Here is a 26,909-nt window from a genome sequence, read left to right as displayed (position 1 = left end):
CATTCCGTATTCCAAGGCCAAATTTGCCTGTTACTCCAGGTGTTTCTGGACTTCCTACTTTTGCATTCCAGTCCCCTATAATGAAAAGGACACCTTTTTTGGGGTGTTAGTTCTAAAAGGTCTTGTAGGTCTTCACAGAACCGTTCAACTTCAGCTTCTTCAGCGTTACTGGTTGACGGATAGATTTGGATTACTGTGATATTGAATGGTTTGCCTTAGAAACGAACAGAGATCATTCTGTCGTTTTTGAGATTGCATCCAAGTACTGCATTTCAGACTTTTTTGTTGACCATGATGGCTACTCCATTTCTTCTGAGGGATTCCTGCCCGCAGTAGTAGATGTAATGGTCATCCGAGTTAAATTCACCCATTCCAGTCCATTTTAGTTCGCTGATTCCTAGAATGTCGACGTTCACTCTTGCCATCTCCTGCTTCACCACTTCCAATTTGCCTTGATTCAAATTGGAGCAACAGCACAGGAGACGGAAGACATTATAAGGCAAGCGGCAGTTTCACTCAGGCCTGATCTTGATGGCACAGGTTCTGGTTCCTTGCTGGAACTAGATGTACGTTCACATCTTTGAAAGTTCCGGAATTGAAGGTTCATAGGTAGGGGACTTTGTCACAGAACAAAGGACTGACTAGAGCTACATGAAAAGCCCTAACCCTGGTGCTGGCTGCAACGGACCACACAGAAGTGTGGCTGAGAGGAGCTACCCCTCGCCCAAGGTCAGGGCAGCAGCTGGGAGGAGCTACTCTATGTCCAAGGTCAGGGTCTGCAGCTGGGAGGAGCAACCCCCATCCAAGGTCAGGAGGGGCTGCAGTGAGGAGATACCCCACGTCCAAGGTAAGGAGCAGCGGCCGTGCTTTGCTGGAGCAGCCATGAAGAGATAACCCATGTCCAAGGTAAGAGAAACCCAAGTAAGATGGTAGGTGTTGCAAGAGGGCATCAGAGAGCAGATACGCTGAAACCATAATCAAAGAAAACTAGTCAATCTAATCACATGGACCACAGCCTTGTCTAACTCAGTGAAACTAATCCATGCCATGTGGGGCCACCCAAGATGGGCTGGTCATGGTGGAGAGGTCTGACAGAATGTGGTCCACTGGAGAAGGGAATGACAAACCACTTCAGTATTCTTGCCTTGAGAACCCCATGAACAGTATGAAAAGGCAAAATGATAGGATACTGAAAGAGGAGCTCCCCAGGTTGGCAGGTGCTCAATATGCTACTGGAGATCAGTGGAGAAATCACTCCAGAAAGAATGAAGGGATGGAGCCAAAGCAAAAACAGTACCCAGCTGTGGATGTGACTGGTGAAAGAAGCAAGATCCGACGCTGTAAAGAGCAATTTCCTGGTTAGTCAGTGTTTATTTTGTGTTGAATATAAGTTGAAACCTGTAACCCAGTCCCGTAAAAGACTGGTGGGTATGCCGCTCCTGACATTTATTCTGCCCTTTACAGTGCTGGTCAAGCCCTATTTGTGTGAATAGAACCCTTCCCCTAACCATGGTTGTGTGCTTACAGCTTCCATCACCATGAAAGCCTCTGATTAACAACAGCAAGAGCAGGTGGGTGGATCACAGCCAATTCATCCGCAGTGTGAGTGAGTAGCTTGGAGGATCATGATTTTAATACACAATGGACAATGACTTTATCATCATCACACCATCATGTGCTTTCTTTCTGTCTCGGGGCCAGCGCTGTGGGCAGGTCAGGATGAGGCAGTCAAAGAATGTGGGTTTTGTCCGCAGGGGATATAATTTCAAATCCAATGCCACCAATTGCTAGTGATTGAAACTTAAGTAAGTAATCAACCTGAATACTCACTGGAAGGACTGATACTGAAGCTGAAGCTCCAATACTTTGGCCACATGATGCAAACAGACAACTCATTTGAAAAGATCTTGATGCTGGGAAAGAATGAAGGTAGAAGGAAAAGAGGGTGACAGAGGATGAGATGGTTGGACAGCATCACCAATGCAATGGACATGACCTTGGGCAAACTCTGGAAAATGGTGAGGGACAGGGAAGCCTGGTGTGCTTCAGTCCATGAGGTCACAAAGAGCTGGACATGACTTGGTGACTGAATAACAATCACTTCAGTCGCTCAGTCATGTCCGACTCTTCAAGGCCCCATGGACCACAGCATGCCAGGCCTCCTTGTCCATCACCAACTCCCAGAGTTTACCCAAACTCATGTCCATTGAGTCAGTGATGCCATCCAACCATCTCATCCTCTGTTGTCCCCTTCTCCTCTTGCCTTCAATTTTTCCCATCATCAGGGTCTTTTCAAATGAGTCAGCTCTTCGCATCAGGTGGCCGAAGTATGGGAGTTTCAGCTTCAACATCAGTCCTTCCAATGAACACCCAGGACTGATCTCCTTTAAGATTGTCTGGTTGGATCTCCTTGCAATCCAACGGACTCTCAAAAGTCTTCTCCAATACCACAGTTCTGAAAAAGCATCAATTCTTCAGTGATCGGCTTTCTTTATATTCCAACTCTCACATCCATATGTGACTACTGGAAAAACCATAACCTTGATGAGATAGACCTTTGTTGGTAAAGTAATGTCTCTCCTTTTTAATATGCTGTCTAGGTTGGTCATAACTTTTCTTCCAAGGAGCAAGCGTCTTTTAATTTCATGGCTGCAGTCACCATCTGCAGCGATTTTGGAGCCCCCAAAAATACCGTCAGCCACTGTTTCCCCATCTATTTGCCATGAAGTGATGGGACCAGATGCCATGATCTTAGTTTTCTGAATGTTGAGTTTTAAGCCAACTTTTTCACTGTCCTCTTTCGCTTTCATCAAGAGGCTCTTTAGTTCTTCTTCACTTTCTGCCATAAGGGTGGTGTTATCTGCATATCTGAGGTGATTGATATTTCTCCCAGCAAACTTGTTTCCAGCTTGTGCTTCTTATAGCCCAGCATTTCTCATGATGTACTCTGCATAGAAGTTAAATAAGCAGGGTGACAATATACAGCCTTGACGTACTCCTTTTCCTACTTGGAACCAGTCTGTTGTTCCATGTCTGATTCTAACTGTTGCTTCCTGACCTGCATATAGGATTCTCAAGAGGCAGGTCAGGTGGTCTGGTATTCCCATCTCTCTCAGAATTTTCCACAGCTTGTGGTGATCCACACAGTCAAAGGCTTTGTCATAGTCAATAAAGCAGAAATAGATGTTTTTCTGGAACTCTCTTGCTTTTTTGATGGTCCAGCAGATGTTGGCAATTTGATCTCTGGTTCCTCTGCCTTTTCTAAAACCAGCATGAACATCTGAAATTTCACGGTTCATGTACTGCTGAAGCCTGGCTTGGAGAATTTTGAGCAATAGACTTGAGCAAATTACCCTTTCTGAGCCCCAGATTTTCATATTTCTTGTTCTTAAAATGTAGATAATGCCACTCTGTATTGTTTGATTAGGAAATGAAATAATAAAGGTGAAAAGGCACTGAGGAGAATAACTTAGTAGATATTGACTCAATAAACATTAATTGTTTCTTTTTTTCCAGAAGATTGAGTCCATTCAATGGATATTAGCGAGTATCTATATCCCTGGGTGCTGTTCAATAGTGGAAGTTGGGGGATAGTCTCTGATGGCAAAATGACTTTTGGCAGCCATTAGACTGGCCCAGGGATTAGTCCTTTACAGGGTTTTATTGGCCTCTTTCCTGGGCAAAGTCTGATCTTGCTGTTCCTGCCTTAATTGTCCTCTGCATCTGTCCAGCCTCTTTCTGATGACTCCTGTTTCCCGAGTTAATGTTACAACTGGTGAAAGTGTACTTATCTGTAGCCTGGCTAGAAAGAGGTCAGAAGTATCGAGGGAAAGGTAAGGGACCTGGGCTTTTCAATAGCTTAGATGGGAAATAGATAGGTGGGACTGAATCTCATTTAGTCTCTGATTGTTCAGCCCTAAAGGGGAAAGGTCATCATTTTGTCTCCCAGGTGAGAGCTTGGGGAATGTCTTATCTGGGTTTCCACTTAGACATAGTTCACTCTTTAGAAGAGCTTCTCAGAAGAGGTGTCTAAGGATGGTGCTGGATGCCTTTGGAGACACCATCATAATATATACCACCATACAAGGTGCTCAAGATTAGAAGGAATATTTGAAGATATTGTTGAAAAGAGCTTGTCAAATTTTGAGTGGGCATCAGAATTTCCTGGCAGGCTTGTTAAAACACAGATTGCTGTGTTTCTAATTAAGTAGGTCTGGGGTGGGGCCAAAGAATTTGCATGTCTAACTGGCTCCTGGGTGATGCTGTAAATATGGGGGTGATTATAGGGGATATTCAAGCATCAGATAGAAGTTATCTTTAAATGTGGGGCCACCTCTGAAATGCTGTGTTGGGAAGATCCCTGGGAGAAGGGAATGGATACCGACCCGTGTTCTTCCCTGGAGAATTCCGTGGACAGAGGAGCCTGGTGGGTTACAGTCTATGGGGTTGCAAAGAGTCAAGACATGATTCAGCAACTAACACTTTCACTTTCTGAAAGTCGATGTTCCTATAAATTCTTGAGTGTCATATTAACTGAAATCTTAGCTTTTCTCCTGAAACCTTTTTATTACTTTAGCCTTTTCCATCTGAGTATATGGCTGTTCACCCAGTTACTTGAGGCAGAAACCTTGGTATTGTCCTTAATTTTCCCCTCTTCCTCTGCTCTCTGACACCAGGAAGATGTTTGAGAACACCTGATCTTTAGGAACAATTGTTCTAACCCATTGGCATGGAAACTTTTGGAAGCTAGTGGCCATTGTGGATAACAGTATTTAAATTAATGTGTGCATCTAGAAGTTATGAAGGTACAGTCATTTCATACAGGAATTTGTCCCTGTCCTTTTATACATAAAGATGTACTAGCCTCATAGCTTTGTAAGCTATCATAAGACAATGTTGACTCTTGAGCTCTATTGCATCAGTTATAACAGCAAAGAAAAGGGATTGATCATTTTAGTGGATAACTCATTCTTTCCAAAGATCTTCCCAACACTTTCTTATTGCACTAAAAATTTTGCTTCCTCAACTTTCCTTGTTCTCTGCTTTCCTCATTCCTTTTATTATTTTTAATTAAAAAAATTTTTTGGAGTATAGTTAATGTACAATGTTGTGTTAGTTTCAGGTATACAGCAAAGTGAATCAGTTATACATACACACGTATTCATCCTTTTTACAGATTCTTTCCTCATATAGGTTATCACAGAGTATTGAGTAGAGTTCTCTGTGCTACACAGTAGGTCCTTGCTGGTTATCTATTTATATGTAGTAGTGTGTGAATGTTCACCCCAAGCTCCTGATTTATCTCCCCCTGCCACGTTTCCCCTTTGGTTACCAAAAGTTTGTTTTTGATATCTGTAAGTCTGTTTCTGTTTTGTAAATAAATTCATTTGTATCAATTTTTAAAATCATATTCCACATATGAGCAATATATGATATTTGTCTTTCTCTGTCTGACTTCTTCACTTAATATGATCATTTTTAGTTCCCTACATGTTGCTGCAATCAATGCTTTCCACATTCCTTTTTGATTCACTACCAGACTAAATCAGATCCCTGTCTGTTCTCTCGCTTCATATCCCCACATTTCTTCTCCAAGTCAGAGAAAATTGCTTGTATATTGTCCTCTGTTCTGAGGCCAGAATTTCCTTGAGGTCAAGGACAGTTGTGTTCCCCAGTGTTCACCCTCCTTTTGCTGTGACTAGAGCCTTAAACATATCAAATCCTCAGTGCATTTTTATTAAATGAATGAATAATTGAAAGAATGAAGGTTGGGTTGTCTAGACATGTGTGGCACAAAGACACCCGTGCATGGATGCCCTAGGGAGGACCATTTCTTATTAAGATCCATTTTAAATTCCCGTCTACTCTTTGAAAGAAGAGCAGCACAACTACCAGGCTGAATGGAATGAAGTCCAGGAACGCACGCTATTGGAGAGATGTTTCCTTTAGATTGTCAGGGAAGGAAGAATCTGGTTTCAGGAGCCCAGACAGGGGAGGTATTCTTTTGGGTTCCAGTGAAAAATGCTTCTAGAACATGTGGGTTTGCTTATTTGTCACCCTGGACCTCAGAATAATTTGGTGGCGAGTTCTCTGGTTCTGGGTTGACCACTGGGTTTGTTACATAGACGTTTGGGATGACCACGCCCACCTGGAAAACACAGGAAAACAGAAAGTGTACCAGTGACGAAGCAAGAAGGACTGGGCATGCCTTTAGGTACCAAGGGAGCCCTCCTGTTCCTGGGCAGGAAGGGGAGTAGGATGAACCCTCTAGTCTCCACCCTCTTTAGGACCTCTTCCCATCCTCCAAGGAGCCTCTGGGACTCACGTTGTTGGTTCGGTAGCAGGTCAGCTGGCAGCCAAAGTGGGCAGATGCACTTGCAACACACACCTCCAGGAGGCAGAAGATGAGCAGCAAACCAGAAATGGCCATCCCAGGGGCCTGGAACCAGAATGGACCAGGAGGACCTGAGTGCATGTCTGGGAGTCTTGAGCTCTGACTCTGCAGTGACCATCTCTATGGCTTTGATGAAGTCCCCTAACCTCATCTCAGCTTCGTGGGGAAAATACCTCACTGGGTTTTTGTGAAGGCCAAGTGTGTTTGTGAAACAAATTTTATCTTAACACTTACTAGCAATGCTGCCCTAAAAGACAGGATAGTCACTATCTAGGGAAACCCCTTGACACTTTGCTTCAGATATCAGGGACCTGAGGGTATGGTCTGGAGTCAGACAGTGAAACAGTGGAACTGTCCTGTGTAGGAAGTGAATAGAAATTTGGGAGTATGGACAAGCCACAGAGAGAAGCAGTATCAGAAGAGGAGAAAGATGGGACTGAGCAAGGTAGTGGGAAGGTGGCAGCTGCAGAAAAAGGCATCTCATGAAAGGATGACACTTCACACAGCAGGAATATCTAATCTTCAGGAATCAATAGTTTCCTAGGTTCTGATGTAAACCTCTACCATTTCTCTGAACTTTTAGAGAAAGTCAGCTACTGAGGTCATTCTCTTGGCTGTGACAGTGCCATTTTGTAGGGGGAAGTAATTGGGGCTTATTTGTATATATACCAAATATACGTTATTGATTATAATTTAAAATGACATAAGTGAGAGTCAGCTGCTCAGAGAATTCTCCCTTTTGGAGAGGCCCCATCTTTCCTTCTTTCCTTTGCCTCCCTCTCAATTTAGCAAGTATTTACTAAAGATCTGTTTGGTACAAAGGGCTCAGAGAAGCATCCCAAGAGGCACAGTTGAATGAGGGAGACAGATACGGATGTGGATAATTACAATCCACATCAAACAGAGTAAGAGCTATAAAAGAGTCGGGAAAAGGTGCCTCAAGGGCACTGAGGATAGCGAGAGATGGAATTCACCCTACATGAGTTAGAGAGGGTGGGGGTACAAAAAGGTGGTCCAAGCAAATGGGAAGGTGCGATGATGAGGCTTAGTCAAAGAATCACAGAGTTTCAGGAAGGAAGTGTTTTCAAATGATTCTGGTCCTTTCTAAAGTTGTTTTTAACACAATTCTTTTACAAAGAAAACTCTTCATGGAAAAGGGGTCCTTCAAGCAGCTTAGATGGATTTCCCAGGTGGTTCAGTGGTAAAGAATCTGCCAATGCCTGCCAATGAAGGAGACTCAAGAGATGTGAGTTTGATCCCTGGGTTGGGAAGATTCTCCAGGAGTAGGAAATGGCAACCCACTCTAGTAGTCTTGCCTGGGAAATCCCATGGAGACAGGAGCCTGGTGGGCTACAGCTCATGGAGTCACAAAGAGTCAGACATGACTGCGCTACTGAGTACACACACAGAGAATTTAGACATGTATCATTTGATGGGCATTAATTCATGCTTGTCGAGCTCCTGGAGCACCCCATCCCTTGGGTCATCATTTACAAAGATCAGATGAAGTCCAGCTCTTCTTGTCCAGATGCCAAGCCTGAGGTCTGAGGGTGGGGTGGGCAACTGGGGTGGGAGGAGTTCTCCTTCTGAGATCAGACATGGGCAGAACCAAGATTAGAAGCCACGTTTTCTGACTTAAAGTTACTGCAGCCTCCACTCCAGGGCATTGGCAGTGCTGCGTGGTTTAGTCTTTCCTGAGCCTCTTCCCCTCCCACCCATCCCACCCCCTCAGCTCTTCAACCTGCACCTGCCTCCTCATTTCTTACAATGAATACTCCATGCCTCCTATTTCCTAGAAGAAAAGACACAAACGTTCTTCAGTGCCTGCCTCTCAGGGTGACGGATGGGGGTCGGGGATGGGGGGGTGGTGGGAGGAGCTGGAGCGGGGCAGCAAGGGATTGGAAGGGAAGTGAGCAGCAGGGCACACAGAGTTGGAGCCAGGTCTCTGGGCAGCAATAAATACCTGGCCGAGGAATTTAGACTTTAATCCTAAAGCAACTGGGAGCCATAAAGTGTTTCCAGAAGGGGATAAACTCAAGGTACTTTTGATAAAAGACATGGGCATGGTCGATAGGTTCTCTGGGGCGAGGCTCTTCTCACAAATCTTGGAGACAAAAGTCTTGGGAAGGACTTCTGATCAAAATAAATAACAATTAATGGTTTCTATTTACCGAGTATAAGCCATGCCAGGCACATTTATTTCATTTGACAAATGGTTATGAGCTGTCAATCATGTTCCAGACATGGGCCTGGGTATTTAAGACAGGACAGTGAATGAAACAGAAAAATGTCCCTGCCCTTATGAAACTTATATTCTAGTGGAAGGAGACAATTAGTAAGCATGAAATATAACAGACAAGTAAATTGCAGAGTTTGTCAGATGATGGTTAAGGCTACTGGGAAGTAAATTGGGGATGTGGGGGAGAAGGATCCTGGGAGTACAGTGGTTCTGTCATTCAGGTGGGTCTCTTTGAGAAGGTGGTTACTAAGAAACAGCCTGAAGGACCAAGGGGGCTGGGGGAGTAGCCGAGAGAACTTTCCAAGCCTGAAGATGGAAACATGCCTGGTGTGCTTGCAGAAACATCAAGGAGGTTAGTGTGGTTCAAGTGGAGAAAGCCAGACGGTGGGGTCAGGGGCCACAGAGGCCAGCATCTTTAGGCTCCTGTAAGGACGTTGGCCTTTATGTATTTATTTATTTATTTTGGTGTGTGTGAGTAAAATGGGAGCAGTGGCAGGTTTTAAGCAGAGAAGTGGTGTGATGTTACATCTCAGAAAGGCTCACTCTTGCTCTAGTTGCTGTCCTTACAGCTGTAAGGAGACAAGGGAGGAGCAGGGAGAGCGGGTAGTGAAACAGGCTGAGATCTGGGACCCTCTGCAGCAATGCTGCAATGCTTGTCCCCGGAGGCACCTCATCTTGAACAACAAAATACAAAGAAACTATATGGGACTAAAAATAACTGTGTGCTTATTCAGTTGGGGAGAAATTATGGACAAAAGGTACAAAGAAACCGAAAATCCCAACTGCCACTTCTGAAGAGCCTGGAGCAAAACCAGGGTGTTAGGAGCAAAAGCAGCATGCTGCTCATGTTCAAGGCACACAACACCACCTGGCGGGGGGGGGGGGGGGCGGGGAGGGGGGGCGGTGGGCAAAACACCAAAGCCACCCCTCTGGCCCAACCCCTGGGCACACTCCTGCTGTTGTTTAGTCGCTAAGTCATGTCTGACTCTTTTGCCATCCCATGGACTGTAGCCCACTAAGCTTCTCTGTTCATGAGATTTTCTAGGCAAAAGTACTGGAATGGGTTGCATTTCCTTCTCTGGGGCATCTTCCTGAACAAGGGATGGAACCCATATCTCCTGCACTGGGAAGTGGGTTCTTTACCACTGAGCCACGTGGGAAGCCCTACCCTCACCTTATGCAAGGAACAAGCTCACCGCTCCACCCCCCAACCCTCCCGCCCTTCCAGGTAGTGAGCAAGCAGGGGAATCTCTTGTTTGTCCTCGTTCACCCCCTGCTACAACAGGGGCACCTATAAAGCCTTGTCTGACCTCTGGTCAATTTCGATTGATTGGGGAAGGCCAAGAGCCCTAGTTGGTATCATTAGGAAGCTGAGAGGTCATGGTGACTCTGGCCAGAGAGGAACTGGAGGAACTGGTGAAAATGGTTGGATGCTGGATGCATTTTAAAGGTAGAGGCTACAGGATTCCCTGAGGAATTGGCAAGGAGGCGTGAGAGAAAGAGAGGGTCAATGATTACTCCAAGGTTTATCCTGAATAACTGGAAAGATGCAGTTGTCATCAACCGGGATAAGGAAATCCAAGGGAAGGTTTGGGAAGTAAAATCTGGAGATGAGAGTTGGATACGTTCATTTCAAGATGTTGTGTGGACAGTTGGTCACAAGAGACTGGAGTATGGGAGAGAGATTTGGGTTGGTGCTCTTTACTCTGGAGAAGGTGTTTGTGGTTACCATCAGATGAGATTGCCAAGGTAGTGCAAGCATGGGGGAAAAAGAGGACCAAGGACAGCCTAGGAGACTGGGAAAAAGAGCAGAACCTGCAAAGGAGAGGGAGGAGGGAGAGTACAGGAGGACCAGCTGCAGGGTGCAGCCTGGACACCGTGAGACATCCATCACAGAGGACTCCTGACTGGGGACTTAGACCATAGGAAGTTTTTGGAGAAGTGAAGCAGAAAGTCTGATTTAGAGTTGGCTCAAGAACAAATGTAAGAGGAGAGAGAGTTGGAGACAGTGAGGTGGACAAATCTTTTTAGGATTTTTCTGCAAAGAGGACCAGAGAGATAGATTGGTATCTGGCCCAAGAGATAGAGTGGTATCTGGTATCAGGTTGGTTGGTTTTTTACAATGGAGGGAACAAAAGCCTGTTCATATGCTGATGGGAAAGCTCCAGTCAAAGGGGAGAATGGCTGATATAGAAGAAAGGCCGTGAGGAGGGGGAGGAGATGAACTCTGTTGTACAGATGGAGAGGTTGAATTTACACGAGGCTCATCTATAGCTGGTTTCTTGTATCCAGCAGCCATGAGCCCTGTGTGGCTGTTGAACACTTGAGATGTGGCTAGGCTGCAAGTGCAAAATACACAGTGGATTTCAAACACTTCATATCTCAAATACGAAATATAAAGATAATTTTTTGCATGAATTACATGTTGAAATGACATTTGAATCTATTGGATTAAATAAAATTCATTGGATTATTAAAATTCATTTCATTTATTCCCCCCTTTCAGGATGATGACTAGAAAATTCAAAACCATATACATGGCTCATGTCTTATTTCTATTGGATGGCACTGGTGTAGAGCACAGGTTGGCTGCATCCTGCCTGTTGCCTATTTTTGTCAATAAAGTTTTATCAGCACATAGTCAAGCTCATTTGTTTCTGTATTTTCTATGGCTGCACTCCCACTACCACATAGGGTGGAGTAGTTGCAACAGAGACCAGATGGCCTGCAAAGACTTAGATATTTACTCTCTCACCCTTTACAGAAAATCTTTACTGACTCCTTGTCCCTAGTGATGGGGAGGAAGGCAGAAAAGTGAGTGGAGGCAGGTTGGCAGGTACACATGCATTAAATATATAATTACATAAATGAAATTATAAATTTAAAAATTTCCTAACAGTGTCATATGGTAGATACTGTTTTACAAAAGTAGAAACTAAGAATGATCAGAGACTTTAAACTCTGTTGCAATTCTTACCGCACTTGGAGAAGGTTGGTTGTTGGGCCCTTTCTTCTTTTTTTATTGAAATATAATTGCTTTACAATGCTGTGTTAGTTTCTGCTGTACAACAAAGTGAATCAGCTATAAACATACACATATCCCCTCCTTGCTGGGCATCCCTCCCCCACACCTCACCCATCTAGCTCATCACAGAGCACTGAACTGAGCTCTCTGCTATACTGCAGGTTTCCACTAGCTAACTATTTTATACATGGTAGTGTATTGCTATCGGGAAGTCCAGTATATTTATAGCAAACTGGTCTCCTAATTCATTTCACCCTCCCTTTCCTTCCCAGTGCCCACACATCCATTCTCTACATCTGCATCTGTATGCCTGCCCTGGGAACTAGATTGATATGTACCATTTTTCTAGGTTCCATATATATGTGTTAATATCTGATATGCATTTTTCTCTCTCTGACTTACTTTACTCTGTAAGACAGACTCTAGGTCCATCCATATCTCTACAAATGACTCAAGTTCATTCTTTTTCACGGCTGAGTAATATTCTATTGTGTAAATGCACCATGTCTTCTTTATTCATTCATCTGTCAGTGGACACTTAGGTTGTTTTCATATCCTGGCTATTGTAAACAGTGCTATAATGAACACTGAGATACATGTATCTTTTTAAACAGAGCTGGAGGAATCAGGCTCCTTGACTTCAGACTATACTACAAAGCTACAGTAATCAAGACAGTATAGCACTGGCACAAACCCCAGAAATATAGATCAATGGTATAGGACAGAAAGCCCAGAGATAAACCTACATACCTATGGCCACCTAATCTATTACAAAAGAAGAAAGAACATAAAATGGAGACAAGAGAGTCTCTTCAATAAGTGGTGCTTGGAAAACTGGATAGCTGCATATAAAAGAATGAAATTAGAACACTACCTAACACCATACACAAAAATAAACTCAAAATGGATTAAAGGCCTAAATGTAAGACTGGACACTATAAAGCTTTTAGAGGAAAGCATAGGAAAAACACTCTTTGATGTAAATTACAGCAAGATCTTTTTTGACCCACCTCCTAGAGGAATGAAAATAAAAACAAAAATAAACAAATGGGACCTAATTAAACTTAAAGTTTGCATAGCAAAGGAAACTGTAAATAAGCCAAAAAGACAACCTTCTGAATGGGAGAAAATATTTGCAAGTGAAGCAATGGTCAAAGGCTTAATCTCAAAAATATACAAACAGCTCATGCAGCTTAATGAAAAAAAAATGAATAACCCAATCAAAAAATAGGTAGAAGGCCTAAATAGATATTTCTCCAAAGAAGACTCACAGATGGTCAAGAGGCACTTGAAAAGATGTTCAACATCATTAATTATTAGAGAAATGCAAATCAAAACTACCATCAGGTATCACCTCCCACCATTCAGAATGACCATCATCAAAAAATCTACAAATAAATGCTAGAGAAGGTATGGAGAAAAGGGAATCCTTTTGCACTGTTGGTAGGAATATAAATAAGTATGGAGGGTCCTTAAAAAATTAAAACTAGAACAACCAAATGACCCAGCAATCCCACTATTGGGCATGTACCCTGGGAAAACCATATTTCAAAAACACGTCAGGCCCTTTCCAACAATTTCTAAACCAAACTAAGGTGGAACCGAGGGGGGCACTGGTCAGGAAGGATACTCACCCCGCCCCAGGGGGCATAGTGAGGATTATAGACAGGGTAGCTGTAGGGAGCGGTGATAATTAAATCTACGATCAAGAGTGCGATTCCAATCATGGAGAAGACTGCACTGACGATGTTGAAACCCACGCTGCTATTCAGCTGAAAAAGATACAAAAGGTCAGAGTGGGAGAGGAAAACAATTGTAACTGAGATGAGCAACAACTCAACAGGTATTTCTTAACAGGATTTCCCGGAATCTTAGTTCTGCCTCAAACAAGGCAGTGTTTTGTGCAGAAAGGAGTGTGGCTGGGGTTTCCCTGGTGGCTCAGTGGTAAAAGAATCCACCTGCCAATGCAAGAGATGGGTTCTATCCCTGGTCTGGGAAGATCCCATGTGTCGCAGAGTAACTAAGCCCATGCACCACAACTACTGAAGCCTGTGAGCCTAGAGCCCGGTGCTCTGCAACAAGAGAAGCCCCTGCAGTGAGAAGGCCTTGCGCTGCAACCAGAGAGCAGCCCTCACTCGCTGCAGCTAGGGAAAAAGCCTTGCAAGGTAACAAAGACCCGGGGAAACCGAAAGTAAATAAATATTTTTAAAGTTTTTTAATTTAATTTTTTTAACAGAAAGTTTTGGGGCTGAATTAACTTTGAAACAAAGTTAAGTTAAAATTAAACAGGTCTTTGCTGCAGGACCTATAAGAGCCTTTAACAAGGATTACGGATCTTCGGGTGGGGGGATGCTAATAAATAGAAATCTCTCCAAGTTTACCTACCCATCTTCACAGAGTATGTCATTGCACAAGTGTCCCCAAGAATAATCTTTGGGAAACACTCCATCCTTTTATCCCATAGGAGATGGGCAGGAGGACCAACCTCTGGTGTCTTGGAATGTGACAGGCTCTGGTGGCCCATGATTCTGGGCCACATGCAGAAAGTTGTTGTTTAGTCGCTTCAGTCATGTCTGACTCTTTGTGACTCCATGGACTGTAGCCCCCCAGGCTCCTCTGTCCATGGGAATTCCCAGGCAAGAATACTGGAGTGAGTTGCCATTTCCTTCTCCAGGGGATCTTTCTGACACAGGAATCGAACCCATGTCTTCTGCTTTGATAGGCAAATTCTTTACAGCTGAGCTACTTAGGGAAGCCCAGGTGCAAATAGATATGCCCATAATTTTGAACTTTCCTTTGGAGATTTTCAAATAGATTTCCTCTGGTGTAGAGACCTGGCTATCTCGAAGCCTCTTAGGCTAGATAACCTGATTGTGAGAGGAACCAGGATACTTTCTGGGCATGCTGCTAGGGGACCATGAAGCCTTGTCCATGCTGATTTACAGAGCTCCTTTGGCTGGATTCCTTAGAGAGGCAGGTGCCTGAGCCTCCTTGGCTGTCCTGAAAAAACGGGGGCCTGCTCTGTGTGCTGCTCAGCTGTGGGGGAGCCCTGGGTCCCTGGGAGCTCTGTGCCTCCTGTAAAAACATCCTTGGGAAGCTATTCTTTCTCTCCACTCTCTGATGCCCTAACTAATGTGGCGGTGTTGCCCTCCCCTCCCCCAAGTCCTCTAGATATTTTCCTTTTTGGAATTCTGTCCAGGTTCATGTGGCCCTGTGATTATGTGTGAGCAAGTATCAGAAGAATTGATGCTTTTGAACTGTGGTGCTGGAGAAGACTCTTGAGAGTCCCTTGGACTGCAAGAAGATCAAACCTGTCAATCCTAAAGAAAATCAACTCTGAATACTCACTGGAAGGACTGATACTGAAGCTGAAACTCCAATACTTTGGCCAAAGAGCCAACTAATTGGAAAAAAACCCTGATGCTGGGAAAGACTGTGGGCAGGAGGAGAAGGGGGCAACAAAGGATGAGATGGTTGGATAGCATCATCAACTCAGGGGACATGAGTCTGAGCAAACTCCGGGAGATAGAGAAGGACAGGGAAGCCTGGCATGCTGCAGTCCACGGGGATCACAAAGAGTCAGACACAACTGAGTGACTGAACAACAATGTGTCAGAGCCCCATGTCTGGTTATGAGTAGGTGCATGGATGAGGGAGGGATTAATCTTCTTTTCCCCCTGGTGTGTCTTTCCTATAGGTCCCCAGCTGGGAGAGTCAGTCCCAGGATGTGACTTACCAGACAAGAAGATGGTGAGTGCTTTTCTGCCAATACCGAGAGGGATCCTGAAATGATGAACTGGCAAGGAAGAGAGGTTGGTTTAGAAAGAGGTCAGGGGTTAGGGCCCCCGTCTTCAGGTTTCCATCCTTCTGTTTACACACACATTCTCTCATACACACTATGTTCCGCTGCTGAGACCCTAGCTCAACATGAGGGGAAAGAAAGAGTGAATGGGTGAATGTGTTTTGCACCACGTCACAGGGCAGTGAAGTGGGATCCAGCAGATTAGTTGTAAATTCTGGCTTGAAACTCATGTGATCTTGGTTAAGTTACTCATTTCTCAAATATTCATTTCCTCATTTGAAAAGGGGGAAAAGGACATGCCTTCCTAAGTGTCATTGTCACCAGAAAATTTATGCCCCTCATCTGGCATTTAGTGTATCTTGCACATAGTAGATCCTATACAGAGTAAATGTTGTTTATTTCTTTTGCTTTTGCTTTTCCACACGCAATATCTTGTTGGTTTCCTACCCATATCTCAGGATTCAGTTGGGCGTGAGGGCTCAGGATGGGGAGAAGGAAAGGCTACCAGCTGTACTGCTTTGAGATGTCTTAACCCAACCTCAGTCCTTGCCTGTCTGCACACCTAGGTGAGTACCTTTTAGCGACTCAGAAACGTGTCACATGTCTACAAAACTGAACGTCCAATGTGAGAATTGCAAGGTAGATTGTGTGCATTTATTTCAGCACTGGTATTCTGAAGGCACAGTGGCTGGACAGATTACCCAGTATGGCATTTGCCCAATATGGCAGCAACAGTGGTCTGAAAGGGCATCAGCCACTGTTTAGGAAAAGCTTTGCTGAGCACTACATGAAGTGTTTCTTATAACTTTACCTTATTTAACTGCATGATGTCCCATCAGGCACTATTATTATTCCCATTTTATAGATGGTGGACTGAGGCTTAGAGATTTATTTATTTACATCCTGCTTTTTATTTTATTTATTTTATTTTTATTTTTTTGCCACCCTGTACAGCATGCAGGATCTTAGTTCCTCGACCGTGGATTGAACCCGCTGCACCCCTGCAGTGGAAGTGAGGATTCTTAACCACTGGACCGCCGGGGAAGTCCTGTGGCTTAGAGATTTAAAATAATGCATCCAAGACCACCCAGAAAGTAGCAGAGTTGAGAGTCAGATCCAAAGAGTTGACTCCAGATCCCGTGGTATTAACCGCCACTGTCTACCTGCTCCCAGTCAGGGTGGATGCATGTGCCTGGGAATGTAAATGGTGATTTACAATGAAAACTTACTCGAGTTGCTTATGCCTTCTAAGGGGCATGCCATTTTTCCTAGAAGTGTAAAAACAAATCTCAGTTGTACACCCTTCTGTTTGTACAGAATTGATGAAGAAGAAAGGGAACAAAAGCCTGGATTTCTGATGTTCCTGCTGGCCCTTTAGAGATACCAAGGGAGATGAGCCTTTGTTTTAGAAGGGGGCATTAGTGATCTTTAAGAAATAGAAAGACAGTCCTGGAGTCAAGAAGGCAGCTAAGAACAAAACTGCCGAAAAATGGGAGGAGGGCTGAAGGTCACTGAGCATTCTGGCGGAAAAGGAGAAAGCCAGTGAGGCATTTGAAATGTCAGGGCAGTCACTGGGCACTTAATACTCAGTGGAGGCTAATGCTCAGTAGCAAGGTGTTCTTTGTCTGGCCTGCTAGTCCTTTCTGCCACCCCAAACTCCATTAAAGTTACTGATACCGAACAGGTTCCCTGTGAGTGCTTGGGGGCAGGAAGAGGGGGTGGTTCCAAGTTAGGTCTGTGTAGAGAAGAGAGAGGACCAAAATCTCAGGAGACGAGACAGATGGGAGCAAGAGAGAGAGAGAGAGAGGGAGCAGTGATGCAAAGAAAGACATTCCCTAGAGCACAAACCCTGCCATTTTGCAGATATTGTGTGGGAATGAGGGTGGGGGCTAACTCTAGGCCATTTTATTTTATTTATTTATTGTGAAATTTATTATAGTAGTCCTTAAATTTTTGAGGCCTGTTCCCTTTAATTTCATTTATTTATTCATTTTATTTTTGACCGTACTGGGTCTTTGTTGCTGTGCTAGCCTTTCTCTAGTTGCAAAGAGTGGGGACTACTGTCTAGTTGGGATGCACAGGCTTCTCACTGCAGTAGTTTCTCTTGTTGCAGAGCATGGGCTCTAGGGCTCGTGAGCTTCAGTAGTTGTGGTTCCCCGGCTCTGGAGCACAGGCTCAATAACTGTGGTGCATGGGCTCAGTTGCTCTGAGGCTTGTAGGATCTTCCTGGCTTGTTTCCTGCATTGCCAGGTGGATTTTTTTTTAATCCCTGAGCCACCAGGGAAGCCCCAGGCTATTTTATTTAAATCTCATGGGATAAGGTGACTTTGGCTGACATCTAGGTTACTCTAGAATTTTGTTGTTTGTCAGAAAAGTTGAATTTGAGTCATAGACAGGTGTGTGAGTTGAGGGACAGACTATAACAGCAGGCAGGAAAAGGAGACTGGTGGGTGGAGGGGGAAGGAGTATGTGTGTATGTATGCACGTATGTGCGTGTGTGTGTGTGTGTGTGTGTGTGTGTGTGTGTGTGTAGGAGGAGGACACTAGAGAGAATGCAAACCAATCTTAAAGACAGTGCCTTGGAGAAGAGAAAGGACTTGTACTCCTTAACCTTTTCAGTTCAGTTCAGGTGCTCAGTCATGTCCAACTCTTTGTGACCCCATGGACTGCAGCATGCCAGGCTTCCCTGTCTATCATCAACTCCCAGAGTTTACCCAAACTCATGTCCATTGAGTCAGTGATACCATCCAGCCATCTCATCCTCTGTCATCCCCTTCTCCTCCCGCCTTCAGTCCTTCCCAGCATCAGGGTCTTTTCCAATGAGTTAGTTTTTCACATCAGGTGGCTAAAGTATTGGAGTTTCAGCTTCAGCACCAGTCCTTCCAATGAATATTCAGGACTGATTTCCTTTAGGATGGACTTGTTGGATCTCCTTGCAGTCCAAGGGACTCTCAAGAGTCTTCTCCAACACCACAGTTCAAAAGCATCAGTTCTTCGGCACTCAGCTTTCTTTATAGTCCAACTCACATACATACACGACTACTGGAAAAACCAAAGCTTTGACTAGATGGATATTTGTTGGCAAAGTAAGGTCTCTGCTTTTTAATATGCTGTCTAGGTTGGTCATAACTTTTAATATCATGGCCACAGTCACCATCTGCAGTGATTTTGGAGCCCAAAAAAAGAAAGTCTGTCACTGTTTCTACTGTTTTCCCATCTATTTGCCATGAAGTGATGGGACCAGATGGCATGATCTTTGTTTTTTGAATGTTGAGTTTTAAGCCAGCTTTTTCCCTCTCCTCTTTCACTTTCATCAGGAGGCTCTTTAGTTCTTCTTCGCTTTCTGCCATCAGGGTAGTGTCATTTGCGTAACTGAGGTTATTAATATTTCTTCTAGCAATCATGATTCCAGCTTGTGCTTCCTCTAGCCCAGTGTTTCTTATGATGTACTCTGCATATAAGTTAAATAACCTTCTAGGGAGTCACGAATCATTCTGAGAATCTGATGAAAGCTACGGACTTTGACAGAAAACACCCCCCAAGTATTTTACCAGAATGGGGACTCAGAAGCCCTTCCATGGACTCTAATCTGAGTCCCCATTTTTTTTTAATGGCTTATTGACCCTTGAGCATGGGTGGAAATGCTTTTCTCTTGGAGTTCAGGCTGTGGGTCTACATTGAACAACACTTGAGGGCTGTTCCCAGTGTATATTTTTATACATGGGTGCTTTTGTGGGAATTAGAAAATGGTAGCTCCTCTGGGCTGATAAACTAGAAAAATATTCCCTGCCCTCTGGGGTGGGTGGATTAGGAAAGTGGCCTTTCTGGGTGAATGCTGCCTTGCATGGTCTTGTAACCATTGGTGTTATGGATGAATTATGTCCCCTCAAAATATATCTTTTGAAGCCCTAACCTATAGTACCTCTGCATGTGACTCTCTTTGGAGACAGGGCCTTTAAATAGATGATTAAGGTGGGATTTTCATGGAATCTGCCTTGCAATGCAAGGGATGTGGGTTCGATACATGGTCAGGGAACTAAGATCCCATCTGCCACAGGGCAACTAAGCCCATGCACACAGCTACTGAGCCTGCATACGGCAACTAAGTTGCAGCACAGCCAAATAAAAAAATAAATAAATGAAAAAATCAACCAAACACCAACCAAAAAATCTGACTTAAAAAAGAGCTGACTAAGGTTAAAGGGGATCATCAGGGTTGAACTTCGACCTAAACCAATACGACTTATGTTCTTATGAAACGAGGAGATTAGTGACAATGATAATGGCCTTGGTAGGGAGGCCAGAGGTCCCCAAGCAGCAAGAGGAAATAAAATTACAAGTGGCAGACATTTTTTTTCTTTTCTCTTCTAATCCTGTGTTGTCATGGTGATACCTGGTTCTGTCTGAACTTAACTTTATCTCAAACCTTGGGCTAACCAATGTGTTTTTCTCGTGGAAATCTCTTCCTAAGCTATGTTAATGAACTATGTGTATTTGCTTGGAAGTCTGCCTTTCTTCAAGATTCATGTCAATTGTTTTATGGCTGAGGATGACTCACCTTGTGCCAATGCTATCTCAACACACATGTTGTGGGTGAAGGGCCTGGTGCAACTCTCCCAGTTTTGAGGTGTTCCCTTTCTCTAATTAGCAGCTTGCTAATAGGTATATAATTCCTTGCTAAAAACTAACCAGGGGGCACTCTTTCTGTCCCCTTCTGATGTCTATGTCAGAAGCTTTCTCTACCTCTTTTATACTTTAATAAAACTTTATTACACAAAAAGCTCTGAGCAATCAAGCCTTGTCACTCGCCCCAGATCAAATTCCTCTTCCTCGGAGGCCAAAAATCCCAGCGTTGTTCACAGCTCAGCTTGTAGCAGCAACCTTTCATTAGGGTACACACACACACACACACACATTTTCATTAGGGTATACACACACACACATACACATTTTCATTAGGGTACACACACACACACACACATTTTCATTAGGGTATACACACACACACATACACATTTTCATTAGGGTACACACACACACACACACACACACACAACTATGCAAAGACTCAGGGGAAGAGATAGCTGTTTACTAGCCAAGGTGAGAGGCCTCAGAAGAAACCAAACCTGCTGGCACTTTGATCTCAGATCTCTGCCCTCTAGAACTGTGAGATACCACATTTCTGTTGTGCAAGTCACCCAGTCAGTGGTACTCATTAGGGCAGCCCAAGCAAAGTAGTTCATTTGGTGAACAAGACCTGAGCTGGGTTTCCATCCAGCCTGCCCCTTTGGCTGGGAACCTGCAGGGCACAACTTGACACGGTGGCCCAGAGTGTGCTGGCACTTTGGGAGAACTTGGTTGCGAGATGACTTGTATTACTCACCCAGATGCCTCCCCAGAAGGGAAAGCCTCCGTAGAATGAAACAGCAGTATAGCCCCTCAGGAGGACAGTCCCCATGACGCAACCGAGGCCGAGGTTAATCAGGCCGATCAGGATCTGGATGGCCTGTCAGGAAAGCCACAAACGGAAGTCTTTGTTTCTGAGTCTGGATTCTGCCCCCTTTTTATTTTAATAAATCTTTTGTTTCCCTGGTCTAAAACATAATATGGAAAAATATAAAATTGAAATAAAAACTGCCCACCATTCCCCCCTCACTCAGAGAAAACAATGGTTTACATTTTGTTGGATAAACTTCCATTATTCTTTTCAGATATATACATGGATAAGTCACAATGTCTCTATACATTTAACATTTCATCATGAACATGTCCCCATAGAATTAAATATCCTTCAAACTTATGTTTTTAAGAGCTGCCCAGATTCTGTCGTGGGGATGTTCTGTGGAGTCATTGGAGCAGAGAGCTTGTACGGGTGAAAAAGACTGTTTCTATTTTTTTCATATTATAAATAACACTGTGATGAACATCTTTGTAGATAAATCTTTGTGCTCATCACTTATGTCTTTAGGATATTGTTATGGATTGAATTGTGACTGCCTCTCTCCCATCAGATTTGTGTGCTGACATTCTGATCCCCAGCACCTCAGATTATAGCTTTGTTTGGAAATACTGTCACTGCAGATAAAACTAGGTCATATAAGGTGTACTGGACCCTAATCCTATATGTGCGTGCGTGCTTAGTTGTGTCTGACTCTTTACGACCACGTAGCCTGTAGCCCGCCAGACTCCTCTGTCCATGGGATTCTCCAGGCAAGAATACTGGAGTGGATTTACATTCACTTCTCCAGGGGATCTTTCTGATCCATGGGAAAAAATTGCGTCTCCTGCATTTTCTGCATTGGCAGGCAGATTCTTTACCACGGCGCCACCTAGGAAACCCTTAATCTTATACTGCTGTCCTTTTTAAATTTTTTGGCCATGCCATGTGACGCACAGGATCTTAGTTCCTCAGCCATCAAACCCATAACCCTTGCAGTGGATGTGCTGAGCACTGACCACTGGACCACCAGGGAAGTCCCTGACTGCTGTCCTTTGAAAGAGAATGCCATGTAGAGAGACACATTCATGAACACAGGAACACTCCATGGGTGTCAGGATTGAAGTTATGCTGCCACAAGCCAAGGAACTATTACTAGGAGAGAGGCCTGGAACAGACCCTTCCCTGGTAGCTCCTCCTCTGAAGGACCTATCCTTCAGAGAAAGCATGGCCCTGTGAATAGTTTGATTGTGTTTGGCCTTAGAACTATGAGAATAAAATTCTGTTGTTTGAAGCCACCCAGTTTATGGCAATTTGTGATGGCAGCCCTTGGAAACTCATGCAGGTATGTTCTCACACAAATACTGTACATACTAATGGTATATAGATGACAAAATGGCAGCAGATATGAACATATTATTTCCTTAAATTTGCACAATAATAAACTATATGCAATATCTGTCTCTGTTTTTTTTTCATTCATGTCACATCTTGGGGTTATGTCCACATTGTTGCACAAAGAGCTTCCTTGTTTTTTTAAAGCTTCACTACATTTCATTCTTTGGAGGTATGATACATGGCTTTAACCAGGATTTTGTTATGGATATTTTGGTTGTTTCCATTCTTTTGTGATCACTAGCTGTGCTGCCATGGGTAAGCTCATACCTGTCACATTTCTTGCATGTGCAGGTATACCTGCTGGACAGTCTCAGAAATGGAACGACTGGGTATTTTGTAAATATGGCAGATACAAATTGGCCTACAGATTGTATTTATTGACATTCCCATGGACAGTGAATGGGGGTTGGGGCTAGGATTTGAGCTCCAGACAGTCTGGATCAGAATCCAGATGCCGCAATGAAATGGGCTTCTCCTTGAACTACCCGGGACAACCTCTTAGGGGGAAAGTTGTTGGGATCTCTTATTTTGTTAGTTCTCTATTGTGCTTTTTATCTTCTTGGGCAGATAGTCCATTCAAGCTCTTTCAGAATTCACCTCATGGCCTGCTGAACCCACTTTCTTCCAGAGGCCACATGGATCAACACAGGTGTCAGTTTACTGCTTTTTTTTCCCCATTGCTTTTCTTCTTCTTTCCTAAAATGCCTGAGTCAAAAAATACAGGGCCCTGCACAGAGGCCCTAGTGATGCTGCACAGCTGAGCTTTCTCATAGATCTGAGTTTGGCGAGGCCGGGTCAGCTCCAACCCCACTTACTAGATTTGGAGTGTCCGTATTTCCGAAACTGCCTCCTCCTCCAACTCCAGGCATGTGACCCCCTCCCTGTAGAGTGAAGTTTCACTTACCCCTAAGGCTTTGCCTTCTTTTAGAGTTCTCTCGGTGGGTTGCTGACTCACAGATGGCCACACAGGTGGGTTCCCGTGAATTACTTGGACTTGGGACTGGTAGTTTGGATATACAGGCACCTGAGACATGCCCCCAGGGAACACTGTATATCCATTTGGGGGTGTCACCACAAACACAGAGTTGGCCATGGGGCCTGCTGAAGTTGTTGGATTCATGCTGCTGAAAAACAAGTGCAATAAAATAAACAACAAGGGCCTACTGTATAGCACAGGGAACTATACTCAATGTCTTGTAATAACCTATGGTGAAAAAGAATCTGAAAAATTGTGTGTATGTACACACACACACACACACACACACTCACAGGTTACTGGTGAATTCTGGTCTGGTTTAAAATTTTCTTTTCTTTTTCTACTCTTTTTTGGAGCAGACCCCCAAAAGCTGGTACAGTAAACCCTGCCACATGTTCCACCCCACACCCAGGTTCATTCAAATCTCATTCGGCAGCAAACCTTATCACTGCCCCTCAGTTATCCACAGAAACTATTAGATCAAGGGTACTCACTTTGCTCTGCCAGTGGTGAAGTCTCTCTCACTTCTTTCTGTCTATTCCCAGTTCTTTGCTCTAAGTAGCTTGTTTTTCCTTAGAGAGTGGACACACTGGGTTGGGTTTGGGGATGTGTTTAAAAAGATCCAAAGTCCACTCTGCTTTCCTCCCAGATACAGACTTGGTTACCAGTTACGCAGAGCTCAGCTTCCACACCCATATTAACTTCCTGATTTGGTCAAAGAACCACTTAATTGCAATTCAGTATTTACTGGAAAAGGAAGAGTTGTGTGTGGCGCCGTGAGAAACACAGGAAGGAGGTGGGTGTACGGTGGTCACATCTCAGCTGTAACGCAAGACAGTCAGTCAGTTCAGTCAGTTCAGTCGCTCAGTCGTGTCCGACTCTTTGAGCAAGACAGAGCAAAATAAACAACCCAGTAGAGAAACAAGAGACCCTCACAGGAGAATGAAGGAGAAACTGATTCACTGGATATGAAGAGATTAGGAAATACTTCAAACAAAAAGTGGAATTTGAAATCAATAAACTGCATGAGAAAAGGGGAGCCACAGCCTGTAAAATAAGAATTGCAATGAACTTAAGTCATAAGCTCTACATCAGAGTCTGCAGACAAGCAGAAAATGCCCAAGAGTGGGCAGGCATATTGGTGCATCCATGATGAACATCTCATGAATTACACAGGCAAAGCGTATAAAAACTGTTGTACTAGACTTTGAGGATCTGATGGAATAGTCCATGACACACTCACCTTTGTATTCCTACTGACATATAATAGGCACTAAGGAAATGCTTGCTGAGTGAATAGATGAAACTGATCAGATGGCTAGAATTTGGTAAAGTGGTCAGTGTAAGAACATTATCACAGGCAGAGGGAACCAAGGAGGGCAAAGGCATGAAGAGAGAAGATGTAGGACATATTTTGGGTATGGCAAGGTTTATATATTCAAAGTTATGATTTTTCCAGTAATCATGTATGGATGTGAGAATTGGACCATAAAAAGCCCGAGCACCAAAGAATAGTTGCTTTTGAATTGTGGTGCTGGAGAAGACTCTTGAGAGTCCCTTGGACTACACGGAGATCCAAACCAGTAAATCCTAAAGGAAATCAACTCTTAATATTCATGGCAAGGACTGATGTGCTGTGCTGTGCTTAGTCGCTCATTTGTGTCCAACTCTGTGACCCCAGTGGACTGTAGCCCTCCAGGCTCCTCCACGGGAATTCCAGGCAAGAATACTTAAGTAGGTTGCCATGCCCTCTTCCAGGGGATATTCTCAACCCAGGGATCAAACCCAGGTCTCTGGCATTGCAGGCAGATTCTTTACCAGCTGAGCTACCTGAGAAGCCCCTAAGAAGGACTGCGGCTGAAGCTGAAGCTCCAATACTTCGGCCACCTGATGCAAAGAACTGACTCACTGGGGAAAAGACCCTCATGCTGGGAAATACTGAGGGCAAAAGGAGAAGAGGGAAGCAGAGGATGAGATGGTTAGATAGCATCACTGACTCAATGGACATGAATTTGAGCAAACTCGGGGAGAAAGTGAAGGACAGGGAAGTCTGGCATGCTACAGTCCATGGGATTGCAAGACTTGGACATGACTCGGTGACTGAACAAGAACAAAACTAGAGGCTAAAGCAACCAACTAAACCATGCAGAAGGAATCAATGTGCAAACAAAGCCTGCACTTGGAGGAAGAATAATACTCAGTCAAGCTAGTAAAAAAAGGACAAAGAGGCAAACTTCTTGACATCATTCTTTTTAATTTACATTGCATAATGATTGGCTAGTCATGAGGAAGTTTTTTCAAAGTCTCAGAATATCCCTTGGGTTTTGTTTCTTTGAAATTATTTTAAAAAATATGATATATTAACAGGAAGCATTTTTAAAAAATTTGAAGTGTCATCAAATTTTTTTCCTATTTAAATGGCAAGTACACTCACTAATTTCAACATTTCCTGTCATTACACAAGATATCCTCATAAGATGTAAAAGTTAAAAGCACATATATCCACACAAAATAAACCATTACTCTATGAAATCATTTCAGGAAGACTGGTTAGTGTAACTCTTTTAATACTTCTTATTTGTTACTCAAAAGACTACTTTACCTGTTCAAATTATTTATTATAGTCCTCAAAATGTTGAATATATGGTATTATATAACCCAACAATTCTACTCCTATATATATACTTTCCCAGGTAGGAAAGAACCCACCTGCCAATGCAGGAGATATAAGAGATGTGGATTCGATCCCTGGGTCGGGAAGATCCCCTGGAGAAGGGCATGGCAACCCACTCCAGTATTCTTGCTTAGAGAATTCCGTGGACAGAGGAGCCTGGTGAGCCACAGTCCATGGGGTTGCACAGAGTTGGACATGACTGAAGAGACTTAGCATATATATAATATATATATATATATAAAATGAAAATATAAGTCCACATGCAAACATATACAGAAATGTTAAAAACAGTCCAAAAGTGGCAACCACTGAAATGTCCTTAATTTGATGAAAGGATAAACAAAAATGGTATAGACATCCATGGATATCACTCTACAACAAGAAAAAATAATGAAGTACTTAATACCTGCTACAACACAGATGGACTGAGCTAAGTGAAAGAAGCCACACACAAGTCCACATGTTCTGAGCTTTCATGTCTATGGTATGTCCAAAACAGGAGAGTCCATAGAGATAGAAAGTGGATTAGTGGTTTTCTATGGCTCAAAGCAGGTGGAGAAGTGGGTGACTGCTATGAGTATAAAGTTCGTTTGGGGATAAAAAAAAAATTCTAAAATTAGATAGTAGTGAAGGCTACAGAGCTCTGAACAGTCTAAAAGCCATTGCCTTGTACACTTAACTTCTTTCGTTTAAAACTTTTTAATTATATGTTGGAGTACAGATGATTAACCATGTGTGTTACTTTCAGGTATACAGCCAAGTGGTTCAGTTATGCATATACATATATCTATTCTTTTTCTAATTCTTTTCCCATTTAGGTTATTATGCCTTGTATACTTTGAGCTGTGCTGTGCTTAGTCGTCCAGTCGTGTCTGATTCTTTGCGACCCCATGGATTGTAGCCCATCAGGCACCTCTGTTGGTGGGGATTCTCCAGGCAAGAATACTGGAGTGGGTTGCCATGC

General features: G+C 43.6%; 1 protein-coding gene across 4 annotated transcripts; it reads right to left on the bottom strand.

Moving 5' to 3' along the window:
* Positions 1-5,715: 5,715 nt before the first annotated feature.
* Positions 5,716-25,474, bottom strand: LOC138426692 (membrane-spanning 4-domains subfamily A member 8-like). Of its 4 annotated transcripts, none has more exons than XM_069565394.1 (8): positions 24,515-25,474; positions 23,766-24,093; positions 23,200-23,419; positions 20,844-20,966; positions 15,395-15,454; positions 13,293-13,430; positions 6,326-6,439; positions 5,716-6,148 (listed from the first exon to the last, which is right to left on the bottom strand). In XM_069565394.1, exons 3-8 carry the CDS (start codon positions 23,413-23,415, stop codon positions 6,047-6,049), a joined length of 753 nt encoding a protein of 250 aa, XP_069421495.1. In that variant the 5' UTR covers positions 23,416-23,419; positions 23,766-24,093; positions 24,515-25,474; the 3' UTR covers positions 5,716-6,046. The 4 variants fall into 4 exon arrangements, with proteins under 4 accessions (XP_069421495.1, XP_069421494.1, XP_069421492.1 ...); XM_069565393.1 differs by having other exon boundaries at positions 23,200-23,416; positions 24,515-24,770; XM_069565391.1 differs by lacking the exon at positions 24,515-25,474 and having other exon boundaries at positions 23,200-23,416; positions 23,766-24,402.
* Positions 25,475-26,909: the final 1,435 nt, after the last annotated feature.

This window comes from Ovis canadensis, chromosome 21 (assembly GCF_042477335.2).
Source record: "Ovis canadensis isolate MfBH-ARS-UI-01 breed Bighorn chromosome 21, ARS-UI_OviCan_v2, whole genome shotgun sequence".
NCBI lineage: Eukaryota > Metazoa > Chordata > Mammalia > Artiodactyla > Bovidae > Ovis > Ovis canadensis.
Note: the sequence above shows the minus strand (reverse complement) of the source record. Positions and strands in the feature narration are given on the sequence as shown.

Bases quoted from the DNA above. Each gene is read 5' to 3' on its own strand.
- LOC138426692 (XM_069565394.1), bottom strand. From the start codon at position 23,415: ATGAATCCAACAACTTCAGCAGGCCCCATGGCCAACTCTGTGTTTGTG. The intron at 13,431-15,394 runs GTAAGTCACATC...TATCTTTTTCAG, and splicing joins ACTCACCATCTTCTTGTCTG to CTGAATAGCAGCGTGGGTTT. The intron at 6,440-13,292 runs GTGAGTATCCTT...TTCTGGTTCCAG, and splicing joins ACTATGCCCCCTGGGGCGGG to GCCCCTGGGATGGCCATTTC.